This window comes from Sprattus sprattus, assembly GCF_963457725.1.
Source record: "Sprattus sprattus genome assembly, chromosome: 1".
NCBI classification, from domain to species: domain Eukaryota; kingdom Metazoa; phylum Chordata; class Actinopteri; order Clupeiformes; family Clupeidae; genus Sprattus; species Sprattus sprattus.
In genome coordinates, this window is record NC_137920.1 from 64,589,017 (window position 1) to 64,608,764 (window position 19,748).

The 19,748-nt window shown below is 41.0% G+C and overlaps 1 protein-coding gene across 1 annotated transcript in view; it reads left to right on the forward strand.

Moving 5' to 3' along the window:
• ar (androgen receptor) overlaps positions 1–19,748 on the forward strand; it is a 30,260-nt gene that overhangs the window by 9,748 nt on the left and 764 nt on the right. Inside the window, exons 3-7 of the mRNA XM_080834882.1 lie at positions 2,831–2,947; positions 8,150–8,434; positions 8,569–8,713; positions 11,362–11,492; positions 11,904–12,055. Coding sequence (XP_080691008.1) covers positions 2,831–2,947; positions 8,150–8,434; positions 8,569–8,713; positions 11,362–11,492; positions 11,904–12,055 — 830 coding nt within the window. The remainder of the gene's footprint in view (positions 1–2,830; positions 2,948–8,149; positions 8,435–8,568; positions 8,714–11,361; positions 11,493–11,903; positions 12,056–19,748) is intronic.

The window sequence follows — 19,748 nt, forward strand, 5'->3', positions numbered from 1 at the left end:
TACTGCTCAGTCTTTAGCACAGACATGCACATTTAGCTGGATATTTTGACTATGTCTCGGTAGCTGACCATATTTGACCAGCAGTCCTGATATATTGTTTACATTCATTCACATACTCTTAAAATGGCAATCAGTGGTATTGTTATATGATAGGAAGCAATTGACCTTTCAGTCAAGATATGTGAGTCATTCCATGTCAAGTGTACAAAAGGCTCCCACTCAACCGTCTCAGATTTGTCTGGAAAATTCCAGGTTGTTCATACACTTCTTAATAAGTATAGTCCTAAATATTAGCTCTCTACTCCCAATAGTTTGGTTTTAGCAACTAAGTTATGTGCATTTTCAGACGCTTTTTAAGCAGCGTTTTCTGAAGCTTTTCTGAAACTTTCTAGGCTTAAAATCTGCTACCATAACTTGAAGGATATGGACTTCCAAGGGTATGGCTTGGGTATATCATAGTATTCGGGGTGCTTGAATTTGCTTGAACATTTTACTCTACGCTCTGTGGAAGCATTTTTAAAGGCCTGTGGAAAGCTAGATACTTGATATTATACACAGACCTTCCTATGTACAGTATGCTCTGTATATTGTATTAAAAATCTGTCCCTATGTGATGAATGGTCTGGAAGATATTAAAACTTAAAAATGGATGAAAACCCATTTTGTGCAATGTTTGGCATGCTATAGCAAAACACTTACAGCATCTACCAACATGAAACTAATTGTTTTGGGTGTTCTTCATTTTCTCAAAACTAATGTTGGAAAATGTGGGATTTTATACACGCCCAGAATGCAATGGCCTATGGAAGCGTATTCAAATGATAACAAAATGCACAAAGTTTTGATTCATGTTAAATTGTAGTTGAAAGATAACCTATGGATAGTGCTCAGATTTTGAAATATTTGAGTATAGCAACAGTTCAATTTGTCTTTGCAGATAAATGGGTTGTCAATTCTAACAATAACTGGCTAGCCAGAAAAGTTAGTAAGGTAAAGTAATATTGAGGAGTGTATACGCTTTCGTAAGGAATTTGCATTAACATTCTGTCTGCTTCGACTAAATCCTACATTCTGTTTTTGATAAACCTGTTTTTGCATAATGCATATACACCAGATATTCACTTTGGATGTAATACGGTTGTTCAGGTCTGACTGTGTACAGAAGCTTAAGCATATCCAAAGATTTAACCAAGGCTGTGGATTAAGAACTTCATAAGATTTTAAAATAGGCTTATTTGTGGATGTGAACTGGGCTGGCATTGTCTCCAAACTAATAGAAATGAAATATGTTTTCATAGCCAGATGACTTATTATCCACGGATAAGTCTCCCAAAAAAGGAAAGATCAGTTTATCCCAATATGAAGATGAAAGTGACTTATACGAATTTTAATAATAACAGTTAATATATAATTATTTCCTTCCATTTCTAACTGGCTTCCTGGCTCTGTTTATGATGTTTATTTACCAGTTACTACATTAACAGTAGTTGCACTTTTTTTATTAAATAATTTTTTTTCTAATATATCAAGGGTAGGGTAGGGTTAGGGAAGCCATGCTCAAACCCTAGGTCCACTTTGAATGGCAAGTGAACAGCACCAACAATGGCAGTGACTATGGCAAACCTTTTCTTATTTCTTTGGTTCATCTTATCAGCAGTGGCTTGTTTTAACTGATGAGCTGCTTGCGACTCCTGCTTCATCTTTGTCACGTACTTCGAATGTGACAAAGGTGACGTGTTATCTGCTGCAACGCCAAAGCAGATACCTAAAGGGGCCAGGCTTCCCTACCAAACATTAGAAAATAGGGTGAGTACCCAGTAGCCTCATTAGGAGTACAGTTATATGCATGCACCAAATGTGTAATGTGCTGGCTCCATTTGGATTTTAGTAAGAGTGAGAGGGTAAGAGTACCTAGCATATACAACTAAGTCCTACTGAACCACTCAGGTTGGGAGTTTCTCTGTGGGTGAGCGGAACGTTCTCGACTTCTTCACCCCTACACCCCATGGTCAACATCTCAGTCACCAATCGTCTTTTAAAATCCCTACTCTTGTCTGAGAACATGTGAGTGGGTAAACTGTAATGAATAAAATACTTTTCTTTACTGTAGTCTTCGCCATAGTATTTCAGAATATGTAAAGAGGAGCCGCTCTTTTAGGAAGTGTTTTCCTCTTGATGCACCGCTCACAAGACTGTGAAACTGCCTAGGTGGAAGTAGTTGGCTCACATGCTAGTCACCCTGCTTAATTGTCCTGTACTGACTCGGTTAGTGGCTGGAGTTACGTTAGCTACACTCAAAAGTCTGTTCATTTGAGACGCCAGTTCCTCCTTCCTCAAAGCATCCGACCCAGGTGTCACCAAAGTCATCAACACTTGGGGAACAGCAGCAGTGGCAACATAAACCTTTGCACTTTCTCTTGCACTCACCCAATGCTCCTCTTTTCTCACTTCTTGCATCAGCTGAGAGAACTGCTGTCGTTGGTGAGCGCTTTCTTAAAAAGCTTTTCCATGCGTGCACGATTCAGGCCTGCGGCATCCATCCCTACCTTCAGATGATGGAGAAGTTTGTCCAAGTGATACACTAAAGCGGAACGTTTCTGGTAGATCTAAGATTCAAGAGTCAGCCATCAAGCTTGCAAAAAAAAAACTAATGAGATAATTGTGCATTTATGGATGCCATTTAGAGGATGCCTTTTGTCTGCAAGAAGGAACTTCATATGTACACACATTTACTTTACAGTTTGTAGCCCAACTTAAAGTTCTCCTCATCTCTCTGTCCTTCTCCTCCCCTGTCCCACACCCTCTTTGCCTGTCTGTCCATCACTGTCAGGTAAACAGAAGTACCTCTGTGCGAGCAGAAATGACTGCACCATCGACAAGCTGAGGAGGAAGAACTGTCCATCCTGTCGCCTGCGGAGATGCTTCGAGGCAGGCATGAGTCTTGGAGGTAAAGCATGGCGCAGGCTTTCCCTAATGGGCACTGGTCATCTCAGTTTAGTGTTCAATGAGAACAGCCTTTTCAGAGAATTATCATCTTTTTGTCTACCGACTTGTGAGTTATTCATGTTGAGATTTTACCCAAAATAACAATAGTTTCAGAACAAAAGAGGAGATATTTTATTCATATTTCATAAAAAACAATTGTGGAACTAAAGCAGTTTTGCATATTTTGGTATGCTCTCATTTGGTTTAACTGTGAAGATAGGTATATAACAACTGTGCTGTTACGACAGAGCAAGAGAGAGAAACTTTGATGGTAGAATTCATGTCAGAAAATAAATTACTTTCTTGGTAGAAAAAGCTCCTGCAATTTAGCTGTTGAAGTCCCTTCTCTCTCTCTCTCTCTCTCTCTCTCTCTCACTCTCTCTCACTCTCTCTTCAACATCATCACAAACCTCCTGCACACACATACACACATGCACACACACACATACACACATACACATACACACACACACACACACACACACTCACACACACACACACACACACACACACACACACACACACACACACACACACACACACACACACACACACACACACACACACACACACACATGCACACACACACATACACACATACACATACACACACACACACACACACACACACACACACTCACACACACTCACACACACACACACACACACACACACACACACACACACACACACACACACACACACACACACATGAAATCATTTGATCTTCAAATCTTGATCTCACTATAGTAATACATAATCTCTCAGGTTTTGGTGTGTATGACTATCCCTCAGTCTTTTGTCCCTCACTAACTCAGAGCCCCCCCCCCCCACACCCCCCCGTTCAGACATGGACACTACTCAGAGATAAGTATGGCATCAAGGGGTCAGACTGAGAGCCAGCTACCTGACAGCCTGCCAGTAATTCGCCCCCATTCCTTCCTTCCCCTTCACCTTCACAAAGAGCCCAAGAAACCTGGTCTCTAAAGATGGCCACCCCAATGGCAGCCATAGTCCTCTATTCAATTTTCACCCTTATCGTTGTTCTGTGATTCGTGGGGAGGGAGGGAGTGTTGCAGATGGGTGGGTGGGTGTGACTGCTACACTGGAAGGATAACAGTCACTGAAATGGGGGTAATTTGGCCACCAGCAACTGAATGAGGGTCGGTTGGGGGGGGGGGGGGGGTTGGCGGGGGGGTGGGGGGTGGTTGGAAATGTAGCATAATGTGCTGATTGCCTCTGAACACCCCTTCTCCCTGGTTCTCCTCTAAATCCTCGTAAAAGAGCTCTTTTCCCCTCCTTCTGCTCCTTTCAGTGGCCTTAATAAAAGGCCCAACTAGATAAAATTGGTGTGGCGCTCCGTCTTCCCCTCCCGACATTTTTTTCTTTTCTTTCTGTTCCTGGGTTCTTCAGCCTTTTGCTCTGTCTTTATCGCACCTTGTCGTGATCATGGTCCCACTTTTCCTATCTTTCGTTCCCTGCTCTCCATCTTTCATGTCAACAAGGCTCTTTCTTGGAAATGTGTGAGCAATTTTATCATAATGTCATGGCAAAAAATGAAACCCATGAACTCATGTAGACCTTGATCCAGTAAATTTGATTTAAAGTACCTAAAGATTTATGTTACATATTTGAGTTGTGTGTATCACAGCTCAAATATCTACAACAACCAATCAGAATGATGAAATTAGTATGTCATCATGAAATTTGCTTTAGAATGCCATCTTTATGTTTTGTTTCTAATAACAGCCTGGGATGAGACAAAAAAGGAAACAAAAATATGCGTGTGGTAATTAACCTACCCTCTGCAGTCATCTGCAGAGTGATGTTGGTGGCATAGGGCAGGGAACTGGACTAGCTCTGGTCAAATGCCATGCGGTAATCTGTTAGTTGTAACATTTGGCGGGTGTCGTACTTGCCATCAGCTTGCCGAGTTGGTCTCTGAGATAATACTAATGGGGATCAAATTAGGAAACATTAGTCTTAATCAATCACTGTTGTCTTTGCTCGAGTCTCTCTTTCTGTCTCTATCATTTCACAGAGGTAGTTACAACTACAATATGTAAAACTTTATAATCAAGTCAGCACTTGAAAAGGTTTGCAAAACAAACCTTGGTACATTTCATATCCCTTCCACAGTTCTGTCCAGTCTGTCATGTTGATCATGAGTGACATTTTGGGATGCGCACTGCCTGACTTTGAGCTCTGCATTTGAATGGCTTGAATGATGAGGTTGACCAGACAACCTTGGATAGGAATACCTATCATAGGTAACGCTGTGCAGGTTGGTCAATAAGCCTGGCTGACAGATGTGGATGAACAAGCTTTGTGTGTGTGTGTGTGTGTGTGTGTGTTATGTATGTTTATGAGTGAGTTTGGCAGCAGATACTGCAAGGTCAGTTTGAAGTGGTTTAGTCATTACGCAGCTTTTAGGAGTCACTCCAGCATTTAGCTGTTCGAGAAATCCAATCTGCATGGGCAACCACACCCTTATTGGCTTATCATATTCAGCATTTGGGTGCAAGACGGAATGAAAGCTAGAGAGAAGGTGATTAAGAGAGAGTGAGAGAGGAGGAGGACTGAGCGAAAGAGAGAGTGAGACTTCTGAAAATAGTTAATGATCCCAAGGCCATTTGATTGCTGTGTATACAATGCCATTAAGCCAACGTAGGCGGTAGGCTTGCGTTGAAAGGTCAGTGCAACCTGACCTATTTACCAGATTGGCATAGCTGATTTTGTCCGTGCATTCCACCTGTTCAGCAGCACCGGGAAAGTTTTTAATCATCTCTGCCTCTGAATCACTAAGATTGACTGCAGTCTCGTTCATTAACTTTGGGATATAGATATTATCCGTGGGTACATCAGACACCCGTGCTGTTTCAACATTCTTGGTTTGCTAAAAGGCCTCTGATAATTGCTGGATTATGAGTTTCTGAGTTTGTAATATTGTTCAATTTGAAATTACTGAGAAAGCACCCCTTTTGGAAAGCTCTTCTGCTTTGAAAATGTATTTAGGCTATTTATGTAGTTATTGATTAAGGTCCAATTTTGGTGCAGTTAGACAAACTCTCTCTCTCTCTTTCTCTCTCTTTCTCTCTCTCTCTCGCTCTCTCTCTCTCTCTCATTCTCTCGCTTTCTCTCTCTCTCTCGCTTGATCTGTCTCTGTCTCTCTCACACACACTGTCACACACACACTGGCGATTTGTCAATATGACCCCATATTGTCACACATTTGCCTCACTCAACGGTCTTACTGGCACACTCTGCATGCTTTTTTCCATGCTTTACTTTCCACCCTTAAGTGTTTTATATGCAAAAAAAGTTTGAAGCACAGTGCTTGTTCAAGCTGGCCTTTGTCTCTGCCCCAGTTACAAGCCTTTTGGGTTTAGAGCTCTTCTGACTTTGAAGTTGAGCCCTGTTGTTGAAAAAAAAAATTACATTCACATATGAGGGACTATAAAGCAACAAGTGGAGGATAGACATGGTCTTGACTAAGTGCTATTGGATGGAGAATAGAAGAAGAGCCAAACATGGAGAGCTGGGGCAAAATTTGTATTTAAAGATGCTATCAAACAAGCCAAGTCTAGATTCTGAAAGGGATGACTTGTGTTGGAGTCCATCCACTGTGAGCCTCGGCAAGCAGTCCTGACTGGTGCCTCTGTCATGTGTGATTGTGCAAATGATGTCCATAGGCATCACAAAAATACTGTCAATAACTGAAATTATTGTATTGACTGCCATGAGTATTTACAGTTATATTTAAAACCAGTAGTTTGCTTCTAAGTGTAACACCTGAATGTCTCTAACTTACCCTCAAGATCTCAAACACATCCTAAGAAAGTAGCTTATGTAAATGTTACAATACGAGCATCCAGTCCTGTCAGTGTGCATCCAGTCCAGTCCAGCATCCAGTCAGTGTGATGGTACTATTATCACAGTATAAAGTAGCTGCAAAACTCCCTGAACTGATTTGCATTTTTGAAAAACAAAGGGCGTTCCTTTTACACATGCATACTCCACTGATAGGCTCCTGGGCACCTCTTAAACTGCCATTATTATATGTTATCTATAGTTTTGTGTTTTTAGTATTGTTTTACTTGGATGTCATGATAGGTTTATAGGACGTGTGTGGCTGTTGCTCCTGTAGCGGACACAGTGGCAGCAGCAATGTGGGAGTTGCAACTACTGCTTTAACCAGCACGCCCATTAGGAAGTGCTGTACAGAGCTCTGTCGACGGTTCCTCGTGGCAGAAGCTTTCTAGATGTGACCCAGCGCATCATCAGGGGCAGAGGTGTCAGACGCAGGATTAGGGGGAAATATGATACAGTATATGATTCACTGCTGCAGTCTCACGCAGAAACACTTCAGATTTTGAAAGAGATACGGGCTCCATCTTGACCGGGCATGTTCGTCCTTATTTTGGAATTGTTCTTTTCTTGTTGACTCAGTGACCCAGTGCTGACAATGTTAAGATTTATGCATAGTATGGCTTGTACTCTTTACTAGAGACAGCAAGCCAAATTCCTCTTGGTTGTGCTCGACCTTAAGGCGAAGTTGTGGAGCCGTTGAGCAGACTTGAGCATAGGGGAAAGAATGTGGTTGTGCACCCAGCCAGGAAATGCCTCATCTCTTAGGCTTAAGAGCCTTACACTGTAAATCAAGTGAAATAGTGAAGCTATTAATCCCCTTGGCCATCAGTTTTTTTCAAAGCAAAAATGTTTTGTGCATCTGTTATCAAATGGAGGGATCAGTCTACATCACCTGTCTGGCACTGTGAAAAGCATTATACAGTTGTTAATTCACTGTACAACCCTCTACAACCGTGCCTCATCCACACACACACACACACACACACACACACACACACACACACACACACACACACACACACACACACACACACACACACACACCACATGTGCACGTGCCCACGCCTTCTTCCTCAAGCTTTGTGCCATGACCAAGTAAAAAGGAATTGTGTTTTATGCCAGTCTGGTTCTGAGACACTTTGTGTGTGTGTGTGTGTGTGTAATTGTGTGAACAAGAGTGAGGGAAAGGAGAGAGAAAAGGAAATTGAGTTTTATATTAGAACTCCTTGAAACGTGACGCACACAGCACAATTGCCAAATCAAACGCTGTTTTCTCTTTCCCTCCACCGTGAAGCGCGCAAGCTGAAGAAGATTGGCCAGGTAAGGGCCCCTGAGGAGGAGGAAGCGGTGGCGCAGGTCCCCCCCGTCGAGGCGCCCAGGTTGGTCTCCCCCAAGCCCACGCTGTCATTCCACTCCCAGCTGGTCTTCCTTAACATCCTGCAGTCCATCGAGCCAGAGGTGGTGAACGCTGGCCACGACCACAGCCAGCCCGACTCGTCAGGCGCACTGCTCTCCAGCCTCAACGAGCTCGGCGAAAGGCACCTCGTCAAGGTGGTCAAGTGGGCCAAGGGACTTCCAGGTAAACTGTGTACTTGCAGTCAAACGTATTAAAATGGCATAATGTTTTATTTTGTGTATATCTACCAGCTATACGACCAAAATCAAATGTACAGCTAATGTTTGACTAATAGACATGTGTGTTTTGTCTGTCAGGGTTTCGTAGTCTACACGTCGACGACCAGATGACGGTGATACAGCATGCTTGGATGGGAGTGATGGTCTTCGCCATGGGGTGGAGATCCTTCAAGAACGTCAATGCCAAGATGCTCTACTTCGCCCCTGACCTCATCTTCAATGAGTACGTTCAGCTCCCATTCCCTCCATCTCTTAGTCTCAGAGTCTCAGCCATCCCATGAAATTATGTCTGTCTCTCAGTCTCAGAGTCTGAGCCATCCCATAAAATGATGTCTGTCTCTCAGTCTCAGTCTCAGCCATCCCATGAAATGATGTTTCTGCTCAGCAGTTCTAACTGTGGTCTACGGTCTACTCTCGCTGTGTTATTAGCCTCCGTTGCTCTCTCTTGCTGTTTGCTGATTTCTTTTTCCATGTTCTCACATCCTCACACACAAACACTCTCTCTCTCTCTCACACACACACACACACACACAAACACACACACACACACAGACACACACACAGACACACACACACACACACACACACACACACACACACACACACACACACACACACACACACACACACACACACACAGACAGATGTCTTGTACCTCCCATTAATGAGTTGCCATGCTGCCCCTGCAGCTGTTGGGGGAATGACTCATAATACATACAGTCTGATTAGACTGAGTCCCCTCTTTGTGAGGCCTTGCCACTGGCACTGCCTGAGAAGATTGGATTCATCTCATAGTAGCATCTTCCATGGCCTCCATCTCTACATATCACAAAAGGCCTGATGACATTTCTTTATATTGTGGTATACTGCTTATAGGAAGACTGGCATTTTTTCTCTGGCATACTTATTAGATTTTTAGAAAAGGGTTTTGAGGTTTGTGTTGTTATTGTTATTATTTTGGTTATTTTCATAGTGGAAATGTGCTGTATGTGTTGTCTGAGTTGTGTTCTAAACAGTCTATCAAAGTATTCAGTAATCACACATAATGGCTCTAGCTTAATGCGTCCCATTCTTCCTAATCACCTCAGTTGTAACAAGCTGTTCATTAGCTGAGTTAGAGTACAGCACATTCAGTCACACTCATTCACACAAACATAAACATTTCACAATTGGTTTGTAAACAAATGTTTTGTGCGTAAAAGAGGGCCGTCTGATGTGGGTGTTTGAAGTGTGGCAGATGTGCATAAAATGAGTGGCATATAATTGCATACAGTGCCTTGCATAAGTATTCACCCCTTTGGATGTTTTACCCTTTTATTGCTTTAATAAATCAGTCATGCTCAATATAAGTTTGCTTTTTGGACAAAAAACTTTAATGTCAAAGTGAAAACAGATTCCTACACAGCTATGTAAATTAAATAAAAAATATGTAATGAAAATAAGTGATTGCATAAGTATTCACCCCCTTTAAAATAGACTGACCTAATTCAACAGAGGTCCAGCCAATTGGTGCTAGAAGTCTCACAATTAGTGAAATATACATCACCAATCAAAGCTTTATGGAAGAGCCACTGTTGAAAAAAGTATCGACTACAGTTCGCCAAAAGGCATGTGGGAGTCTCCATGGTCAAGTGGAAGAAGGTTCTGTGGTTTGATGAGACCAAAGCATTTTTTCAACAGTGGCTCTCTTCCATGAAGCTTTGAAGGTGAAGAACCCAGGCAACAGTTGTTGTATGCAGAGTCTCTCCCATACCAGCTGCTGAAGCTTGAAACTTCTTCAGAGTAGTCATAGGTGTCTTGGTGGCCTCTCTTACTAGTCTCCTTCTTGCATGGTCACTCAGTTTGTAAGGACGGCCTGATCTAGGCAGATTTACACATGTGCCATATTCCTTCCATTTCTTGATGATGGATTTAACAGAATTCCAGTTGATGTTTAGTGCCTTGGACATTTTTTTGTATCCTTTCCCTGACTTATACTTTTCAATAACCTTTTCTCTGAGTTTCTTAGAGTGATCTTTGGTCTTCATGGTGTAACAGTAGCCAGGAATACTGATTACTGAATACTGACCAGTGAATGGGCCTTCCAGACACAGGTGTCGTTATACTACAATCACTTGAGACACATTCACTGCACACTGATCCCCATTTCACTAATTGTGAGACTTCTAGCACCAATTGGCTGGACCTCTGTTGAATTAGGTCAGTCTATTTAAAGGGGGTGAATACTTATGCAATCACTTATTTTCATTACATATTTTTATTTAATTTACATAACTATGTAGAAATCTGTTTTCACTTTGACATTAAAGAGGGCTATTTTGTGAATTTTTTTGTCCAAAAAGCCAACTTATATTGACCATGACTGATTTATAAAAGCAATAAAAGGGTAAAACATCCAAGGGGGTGAATACTTATGCAAGGCACTGTATAAAAGGTTTAGTGTTACCATGAGGATACATAAGCTTAACCTGTTCAGTGCTCTGTTAAAATAAAATGGATTGATATTTTATCAACGCATCTTGGCCTCTTGAAGTGCCTTGTTGGCTGTAATCTCCTTTAGCACAAGTGCCAAAAATGCTTTCATGATACAGCAAGCTGTTGGCTCAGAAAAGCAGTGTGCACTTAATGTGTGAATGCACACTCTAACAGAGTGAGGAGACTAGCGTGGTTAGTACGGTGTGCTGTGCTTCTCAACTTTATTTGCCATGTTATGCCCCTTCAAACAAGTACCACACCTAACTTTGTGGATGAGCCTAATAAGCTTATTCATATTCCTCCTCTTCAATCTGTCTCCTCTCCTCTCCCCCAACCTCCTCTCTCTTTCTTGTTTTTCTTCCTATCTCCCTCTCTCTGTCTTCACTCTGTTTCCAGTCAGAGAATGCTCATCTCAAGCATGTATGAGCAGTGCGTGCAGATGAAGCACTTCTCCCAGGAGTTTGCGCTCCTGCAGGTGACTGAGGAGGAGTTCCTCTGCATGAAGGCCCTCGTTCTCTTCAGCATCAGTGAGTGCCACAGCGCAGCCGCATATTGGCACATCACCCCCCCCCCCCAACCACACACACACACACCCACACACACACACACACACACACACACACACACACACATTCCTCTAGCACAATACTAGTGTAATTCATAAGTTAGACTTATAGATCTATGGAATCTTATAGATCAGTGATCTGCACTCAGTAAACAGCACAGTTGTTGCTGCGACTGTAAGAGTTTGTTCAGGCAAGAGAGCTCCGATATACGCTACACTCTCCTATTCAGGGGTGCTCTTTCCGAAGGTGTCATACTGCAATTTACCCATCACCACCTCCTCCCATAATGTGTTGAAAAGATAAAAAATGTCTGCCACACCTGTTCTGTCTCTCTCTTTCTCATTGCGTCTCCACCTGTCTTTTGGGTTTCAGTTCCAACAGAAGGTCTAAAGACTCAGAAGTATTTTGACGAATTGCGTATGACCTACATCAACGAGCTGAATCGCTTGATAAGTGTCGCCAGGAAGACTAACTGTGCCCAACGCTTCAACCAGCTCACCCAACTCATGGACTCCCTGCAACCGGTTTGTCACCTCTTTGATATTCATGACACACATGCGCTTTACCAGTTTCCATCAAACCTGTGCTTAGTGGGGCTGCACAGTCTGTAGATCTCTGACATATAACAGTATGGTAAAGGGAGTTTGTCCAGGAAGAAACTTTAAGCAGAACCGCGGCACATGAGGGGGGGGGGGGGGGGGGATGCTGTGTCGGGGGGGCACCTGCTTGAAACTGGCTGAACAGAGATAGAAAAAGATTGAGTTGATTGAGGATAAGGTGGGGAGCCAACATTCAAATATTGAAGAACAGCTTAGTGGCTATACAGACTGCTTGTGAGGCTACTATTACATTAAGTAGAGTAATGGAGCAGAAAACTATATCGATGGTGGCAATTATTTACAATGCAGGAAAATGCTAGCACATAGTACACTGCAAAAAGTGAAATCTTAGTAAGATAAAATATCTTTAATCAAGGCAATATATGCTTGTTTTTTGTCTGACAAGTTATTTCTTCTTACAGGCATTTTTTGTGTTAGAACATTTCACTTGCTTCAAGTGTTTCAGTCCTTAATTATCTTAATAAGGGTTTATTACATGTTACTGAGATTTTATTACTGGTTCTGAGCATGTTAATGCTTGAAACTAGAATTGCCATTTTTATAAGGCAGTTTGATCCCCACTGACAAGTACAAAACTCCTTTGTCAAAGTCAGAATTTCTTATTTCAAACATTTTATCCTTCTCAGTCAAGCTACACTAAAAACTAGAATGCGTTTTGTGAACGAACTGCGAGAGTGTGCTTGCTCTGTTGCGGCCATGACCGAGAGAACAAGTGCCTTGGAATTGGGGCAGGTGTCAGCTCTCCAGCTCTCCCTGCTGGATGAGCATGCACAAATGAGTATGCATGAGTGAGTAAACATGTGTGAGTATGCATGAGTGATTATCCACGAGTGAGTATGCACGAGTGAGTATGCACGAGCGAGTATGCACGAGTGAGTATGCACGAGTGAGTATGCATGAGTGAGTATGCATGAGTGAGTATGCATGAGTGAGTAAACATGAGTGAGTATGCATGAGTGAGTATGCACGAGTGAGTATGCACGAGTGAGTATGCATGAGTGAGTAAACATGAGTGAGTATGCATGAGTGAGTATGCATGAGTGAGTATGCATGAGTGAGTATGCATGAGTGAGTATGCACGAGTGAGTATGCATGAGTGAGTATGCATGAGTGAGTATACACGAGTGAGTAAACATGAGTGAGTATGCATGAGTGAGTATGCATGAGTGAGTATGCATGAGTGAGTATGCATGAGTGAGTAAACATGAGTGAGTATGCATGAGTGAGTAAACATGAGTGAGTACGCATGAGTGAGTAAACATGAGTGAGTAAACATGAGTGAGTATGCATGAGTAAGTATGCATGAGTGAGTATGCATGAGTGAGTATGCATGAGTGAGTATGCACGAGTGAGTAAACATGAGTGAGTATGCATGAGTGAGTAGAGCCCTGGTATGGAAGGTGTCTCTTAATATTCCTAGTTATACAGTTGAATGGAGAGGGACAGAGAGAGAAGAGGAACCGTGCGCAGGTGTCAGTGAGAGTTGTCAGTGAATCACAGGTGCAAGCCAGTTTAATGAGCCTATTATGATGTCATAATGCCTCAAAGTTCTGCCATGCAAGTCTATGGAGAAAAAAGGTGATGGAAAAAGAGGAATAAAAAAGGAGTGGCAAGGAGTACCGCCACGAAAAGTCATAGCAGCTTGCACCGGATCGGGCCGGACGTTTTGGTGTTTGAATGGCGTCTCTATCTCAATCGGGCGAGGAGTAGTTAGCTGCAAGAAAAACTACTAGAATAAAAAAAATAGTAAAAAACGAAGAACAATAGTGTGCTTCCCTTCGGGCAAGCACACTAACTAGTACATTTGCCTAGATGCCAAAGATATCTAAGAACAATTTTCTCCATATGTAGAGAAAGGTGCTTATATTCAGCAAATGCTAGCAACATCCTTATGAAATGATTGTGCATGCTAGGCAATTTATCTTGAAATCAGTCAAGCTACACTAAAAACAAGAACATTGGCCTAGATACCAAAAATATTTAAGAATTATTATCTCAATATGTAGGAAAATGTGCTTAAATTCGGCAAATGCTAGCACCATCATCTTAAAATAAGGCTATATGTTAGACAATTTATCTTGAAATCAGTAAAGCTACACTAAAAACAAGTACATTTGCCTAGATACTGTAAGAATTTTTTTCTCAATATCTAGGACAAATCATTTTTATTATTATTTTTCAAGCTTCATTTTTGTCTTTAATCAGATAGGACAGTAGAGAGAGACAGGAAGCGAGCTGAAGGGAGAGATTGAGAAACGACTGCAAGTCGGTCTTGAACCTAAACTCTTACCTGTGTCCCCATCAGACCCATTCATGGTGCAGTGTTGCTGCCGCTTGCGCCACAGCTCCAACCTTAAAACAGTCATCTTTTGAGGATATTGCCATTTGTTTTGGAGAGTTTTGAAGTCAATACATATGTGCAATTGATCATTGAGATAATAGAGATTGTGCAGATAGCATTCGCAGCTGTTTTTACCATAGCAACTGTGTCTAGGTTGAAGTTACTAATTTAAAAATTATTTGAAGCATTGTTTGTGCTATCTGCAAAATCTATATTATCTCAATGATCAATTGCACATTTGCATTGACCTCAAAACTCTCGAAAAAATGCCAATATCCTGAACAGATGACTGTTTTAGGGAGGGAGCTGTGGCACACCTGGAAGCAACCCTGCACCATGAATGGGTCTGATGTGGATACAGATAAGAGTTCAGGTAAGAGTTCATGTTCGAGTCCGACTTGCTGTCATTTCTCAATTCTTACCTCCAGCTAGCATCCTGTCTTGCACTACTATCGTATCTGATTAAATGCAAAAAAAATAAAAAATTAAGCTAATAAATAAAATAACAAAATCACAGAACTTAAGCAAATTGTCCTAGATATTGAGAAAATAATTCTTATAGTATCTAGGCAAATGTACTTGTTTTTAGTGTAGCTTTACTGATTTCAAGATAAATTGTCTAACATATAGCCTTTTTCCAAGATGATGGTCCTATTATTTGCTGAATATAAGCACATTTTTCTACATTTCCAGGAAATAATAATTTTTTTATTTTTTATTTAGGCATACCGTATATAATTGTTTTAGGTGTAGTTGTACTGATTTCAAGATAAATTGCCCAACATATAGCCTCATTTCAAGTATTATTTGCTGAATATAAGCACATTTTTCTATGTTTCGAGAAAATCATTCTTAATTCGTTTTAGTTTTTAGGCAAATGCACTTGTTTTTAGAGAAGCTGAACTTATTTCAAGGTAAATTGCCTAGCATATAGCCTCAATTCAAGATGAGGTTGCTATCATTTGCTGAATACAAGCAAATATTTCTACATTTTGAGGAAATAATTCTTTTTTTTAAGGCATATATACTTGTTTTAGGTGTAGTTGTACTGATTTCAAGATAAATTGCCTAACATATAGCCTCATTTCAAAAGTATGGTGCTAGCATTTGCTAAATTTAAGCACAATTTCCTACATTTTGAGAAAATTATTAAATTTGTATTACTTTATTTTTCTTGTTTTTGAAAGTTGATTTTTTTTGCAGTGTAACCCCCCCCCCCCCCCCCCCCCCAACCACACTGTCATACACTTATTATATTCCATACACTGCAAAAATCAGCTTTCAAAAACAAGAAAAGTTATAAAAGTAATAAAATGGTGCAAATATTGCTTTGAATAAGCTAAATTATCTGCAAACAGAACAGGAAGATTTTACTTACTAAAATGAAAATAGCTAGCCTCAAAGAACCCAAATAAATCTTAAAACGCTGTATGCTGTACCCAAAATCCATAAAGGCACTCCTTCAGGGTACAACATGCGCTGTCTGTAGCCTGCTCCAGCTAAACACAACAACATGGCCGGCTAGAAGCAGTAATGAATGTTGCGATAGGTGACAGGTTTTTGATGCTGTATTCATGACTATGGCATGCACTAAAGAAGAATCTCTTTAGTCGTGATTGATTTGAATATGGAAAGGGTGTCTGCATCTCAGATAGAAGCAGGAATATTATTCCACAGAAGGGGGGACGTGATCGCAGAAGGCTCTGCCTCCTATTGTGATTTTGATATTTTTGGAATTAAAAGGAGACCTGCATTCTGGGAACGAAGTGATCTTTGAGCATAACTAATTCCTTAAGGTCATTTGGAGCTGAGCTGTTTAGGGCTTTGTATGTTAGAAGGAGAACTTAATTCTATATACAGGGAGCTATTGACGAGAGGAAAGTACAGGTGAAATATGTTCATATTTTTTTGTTCTAGTGAGTGTTGGGGCAGCACTTTCTGTTTAAGTTGGCTGATAGTTGTTGCTACATCTGGAATGGAGAACATTCAGGAACATACAGGCATATTGATGATTTAGATGAGGAGATCAGGGAATTAAGTTCACGGAGGTCAATGGGTTTGAAGGATTCTAGGAGTGCACCAGGTTGCAGGGGTGTTACAAAGGGTAGTCATAGTGCATACTGTAAGACCATGGATGGGGAGGAGCCTTGTGAATTTATTCTCTTATTATTAAAATTTTGTTATTGAAAAAGTTACGGCTACAGGTTATAGGAACAGAATGTACGATTGTATTGTGTTTTTTTTTTGTCTAGCAATGGTGTTAAAGAGAAACCTTGTGTTGTTTTTTATTTTCAATTAATGCAGAACAGTACGCTGATTTTAAGTAATTTGTTTACAGTTTTTTACGATCGGATACACACAATTTTGACTGCTTTGTTTTGCTTTTCAATCGCCTCACACAATAAGCACAACCACACACCCAATGAGCAAAAACATCAGATCCATTGCAAAATGAAACACTCTTGTAAAATCTATACACTCATTTAACAAAACCATATTTTGTTACCATATGAAACACACACATTGCATATACTGAATTCTGTTTGTACCACTTACACACTTCTGTTATAAACCTAAAACACTTTTAGCAATACTACTTCTCAGTGATTAGAGTAGTGTAAGTGAAGTACACAGAGAAAGTGAATTTACACAATACAGTAAAAACACTACACAAGACCAATGCTGATGAAAATAGTATTTTATTCTCTCCATACACCCAAATCGGTCAACATGGTGAACAATAACAAAACGACTAAACAAGTCTCAGTTTTCATACTGTAACTGCAAAACACAAGCTTTTGGAAAAACATAACATTTCTTTCTATCCATTACCAAAAAAAAAGAAAAGAAAATACTTTACAGAAAGTTTGAAACATTAGCCCTCCTCCTAGCTGGATCAGGCCAGAGAGTTTCGTCCACATCACAGGCAATATCATGGTCAACAAGTGTGGCGCGCATGTCATCTGTCAAATTTCGTCCTCTTCTTTGAGCCTCTCCTGCTTCAGGTCTTCCTTTTCCTCTATCTCTCCCTCCACCTCGGCCTCTACCTCTACCTCTGGCACCGCCTCTGCCTATTCCTCCTTCTCCTTCTGCTTCTCCTTCTCCTTCTCCTTCTCCTTCTCCTTCTCCTTCTCCTTCTCCTTCTCCTTCTCCTTCCCCTTCTCCTTCCCCTCCTCCTCCTCCTCCTCCTCCTCCGTGGTTCTCACCCTCACTCTTCTCGCTCTGATTCCTTCCATTTTGATTCAAGATAGGTGAACTCATCTGCTGCATTTTTATTGTGCTTAAACCTGATTGGTGTGTCTACAATTACAGTTTTTTACGATCGGATACACACAATTTGTACTGCTTTGTTTTGCTTTTCAATCGCCTCACACAATAAGCACAACCACACACCCAATGAGCAAAAACATTAGATCCATTGCAAAATGAAACACTCTTGTAAAATCTATACACTCATTTAACAAAACCATATTTTGTTACCATATGAAACACACACATTGCATATACTGAATTCTGTTTGTACCACTTACACACTTCTGTTATAAACCTAAAACACTTTTAGCAAAACTACTTCTCAGTGATTAGAGTAGTGTAAGTGAAGTACAGAGAAAGTGAAAATACACAATACAGTAAAAACACTACCCAAGACCAATGCTGATGAAAATATAATTTACGTAATTCTCTCCATAACCCCAAATCAGTCAACATGTCAACATGGAGAATCACAACAAAACATGTCCCAGTTTTCATGCTACTTCAGTAGTGTGCATAACACTGTAAGCTCAGCAAATATCAGACAAAGGTGAAAAGATGTTTCCAATACAGGTTACAATTCCATTTACAGTAAAATGTACAGATTTGTCAGTGTCGCCAGTGTTGACTGAGAGACCTGATGGATATTACTGTATTGAAAATGGCATGGTCACCGATAATGTTTGCTTGAATTTCTCTGAGCCTGATAGCATTACGTATTTGCCAAAAGCATGTTTATGATCTCTATATCTTTTTCTTGCGTGAATATGGGCCAGTCCTCTTTTGAAGTTTACTGTATTTGATACATTTGGTCTTCATCTTCTTTGACCACATTTTCCTCCTGCAACAGGTCTTCCTCTTCCTCTACTTCCACCTTGACCTCAGCCTCATGGCATGGCCTCGGCCTCTTCCTCCTTCTCCTCCTCTGTGGATTCCCCCTCTCACCCTCACTCTTCTTCTTTTGACTCCTTCCATTTTGGTTGAAGACAGATTACAGTTACTCATCTGCTGCATTTCTATAGTGCTTAACCTGTTTGTTGCGTCTACAATTAAGCAATCATGTGCTTGGGCACTTGATGGCTGTGTTTATTTGACCGGCTCGTAGGTGTGGTAACTTGACAGAGTGTTATGGAATTGCAAGGAAGTGACCTCTTGATATACGTCTGTGTCTAAAGCATAAAAGTGTGTTTAGTGCTTTGCAAATCACTTGTGTGTATGGTTTCGCAAAGAGTGTGATGTTTAAATGTGCTTATAGTTGTGCAGATCTGAGCCGTTGTTTTGCTCCTTGAGTGAAGGTTTTGATAATTGTGTTACACTTTTGATTTTAGTGTGTATCCGATTGTAAAAAACTGTAAGCAATCATGTGTTTGCGCACCTGATGGCTGTGTTCAACCGATTGCCACATGGTGTAGTATTTTGACTGTCAGTGTTTTGGAATTGCAAGGAAGTGTCATCTTGATATACGTCTGTGTCTAAAGCATAAAAGTGTGTTTAGTGCTTTGCAAACCACTTGTGTGTATGGTTTCGCAAAAAGTGTGATGTTTAAATGAGCTTATAGTTGTGCAGATCTGAGCCGTTGTTTTGCTCCTTGAGTGAAGGTTTTGATAATTGTGCTACACTTTTGATTTTAGTGTGTATCCGATTGTAAAAAACTGTAAGTGCACGAGTCTGGTCATTGTGCCATGGGGCAAGTCTTTTCTGTTTTCTGATGATCTTTTGCAACAATGTCAAGGGTTGAGCAAAGCACACTTGTGACGCCATCTGTCATTAGGTCGATATGAGGTGGGGTGACAGGGGCAGGAGCTGAGACAAGTGCGGCTGGTCATTTTGACATGAAGTCTGTTGTAGCCTTGTCAGATAAACAAATCTCCTACTATGAGGATTTTGTCTAAGTTTATAACCAAGGACCATGCACCTAGAACCCTGTCCTAGCATTAGGCAATGGGGAGTCAGCTTTCTAGCACTGTGCTACACTGTGTCCTGATGTGGCACAGAGTGTTTGGA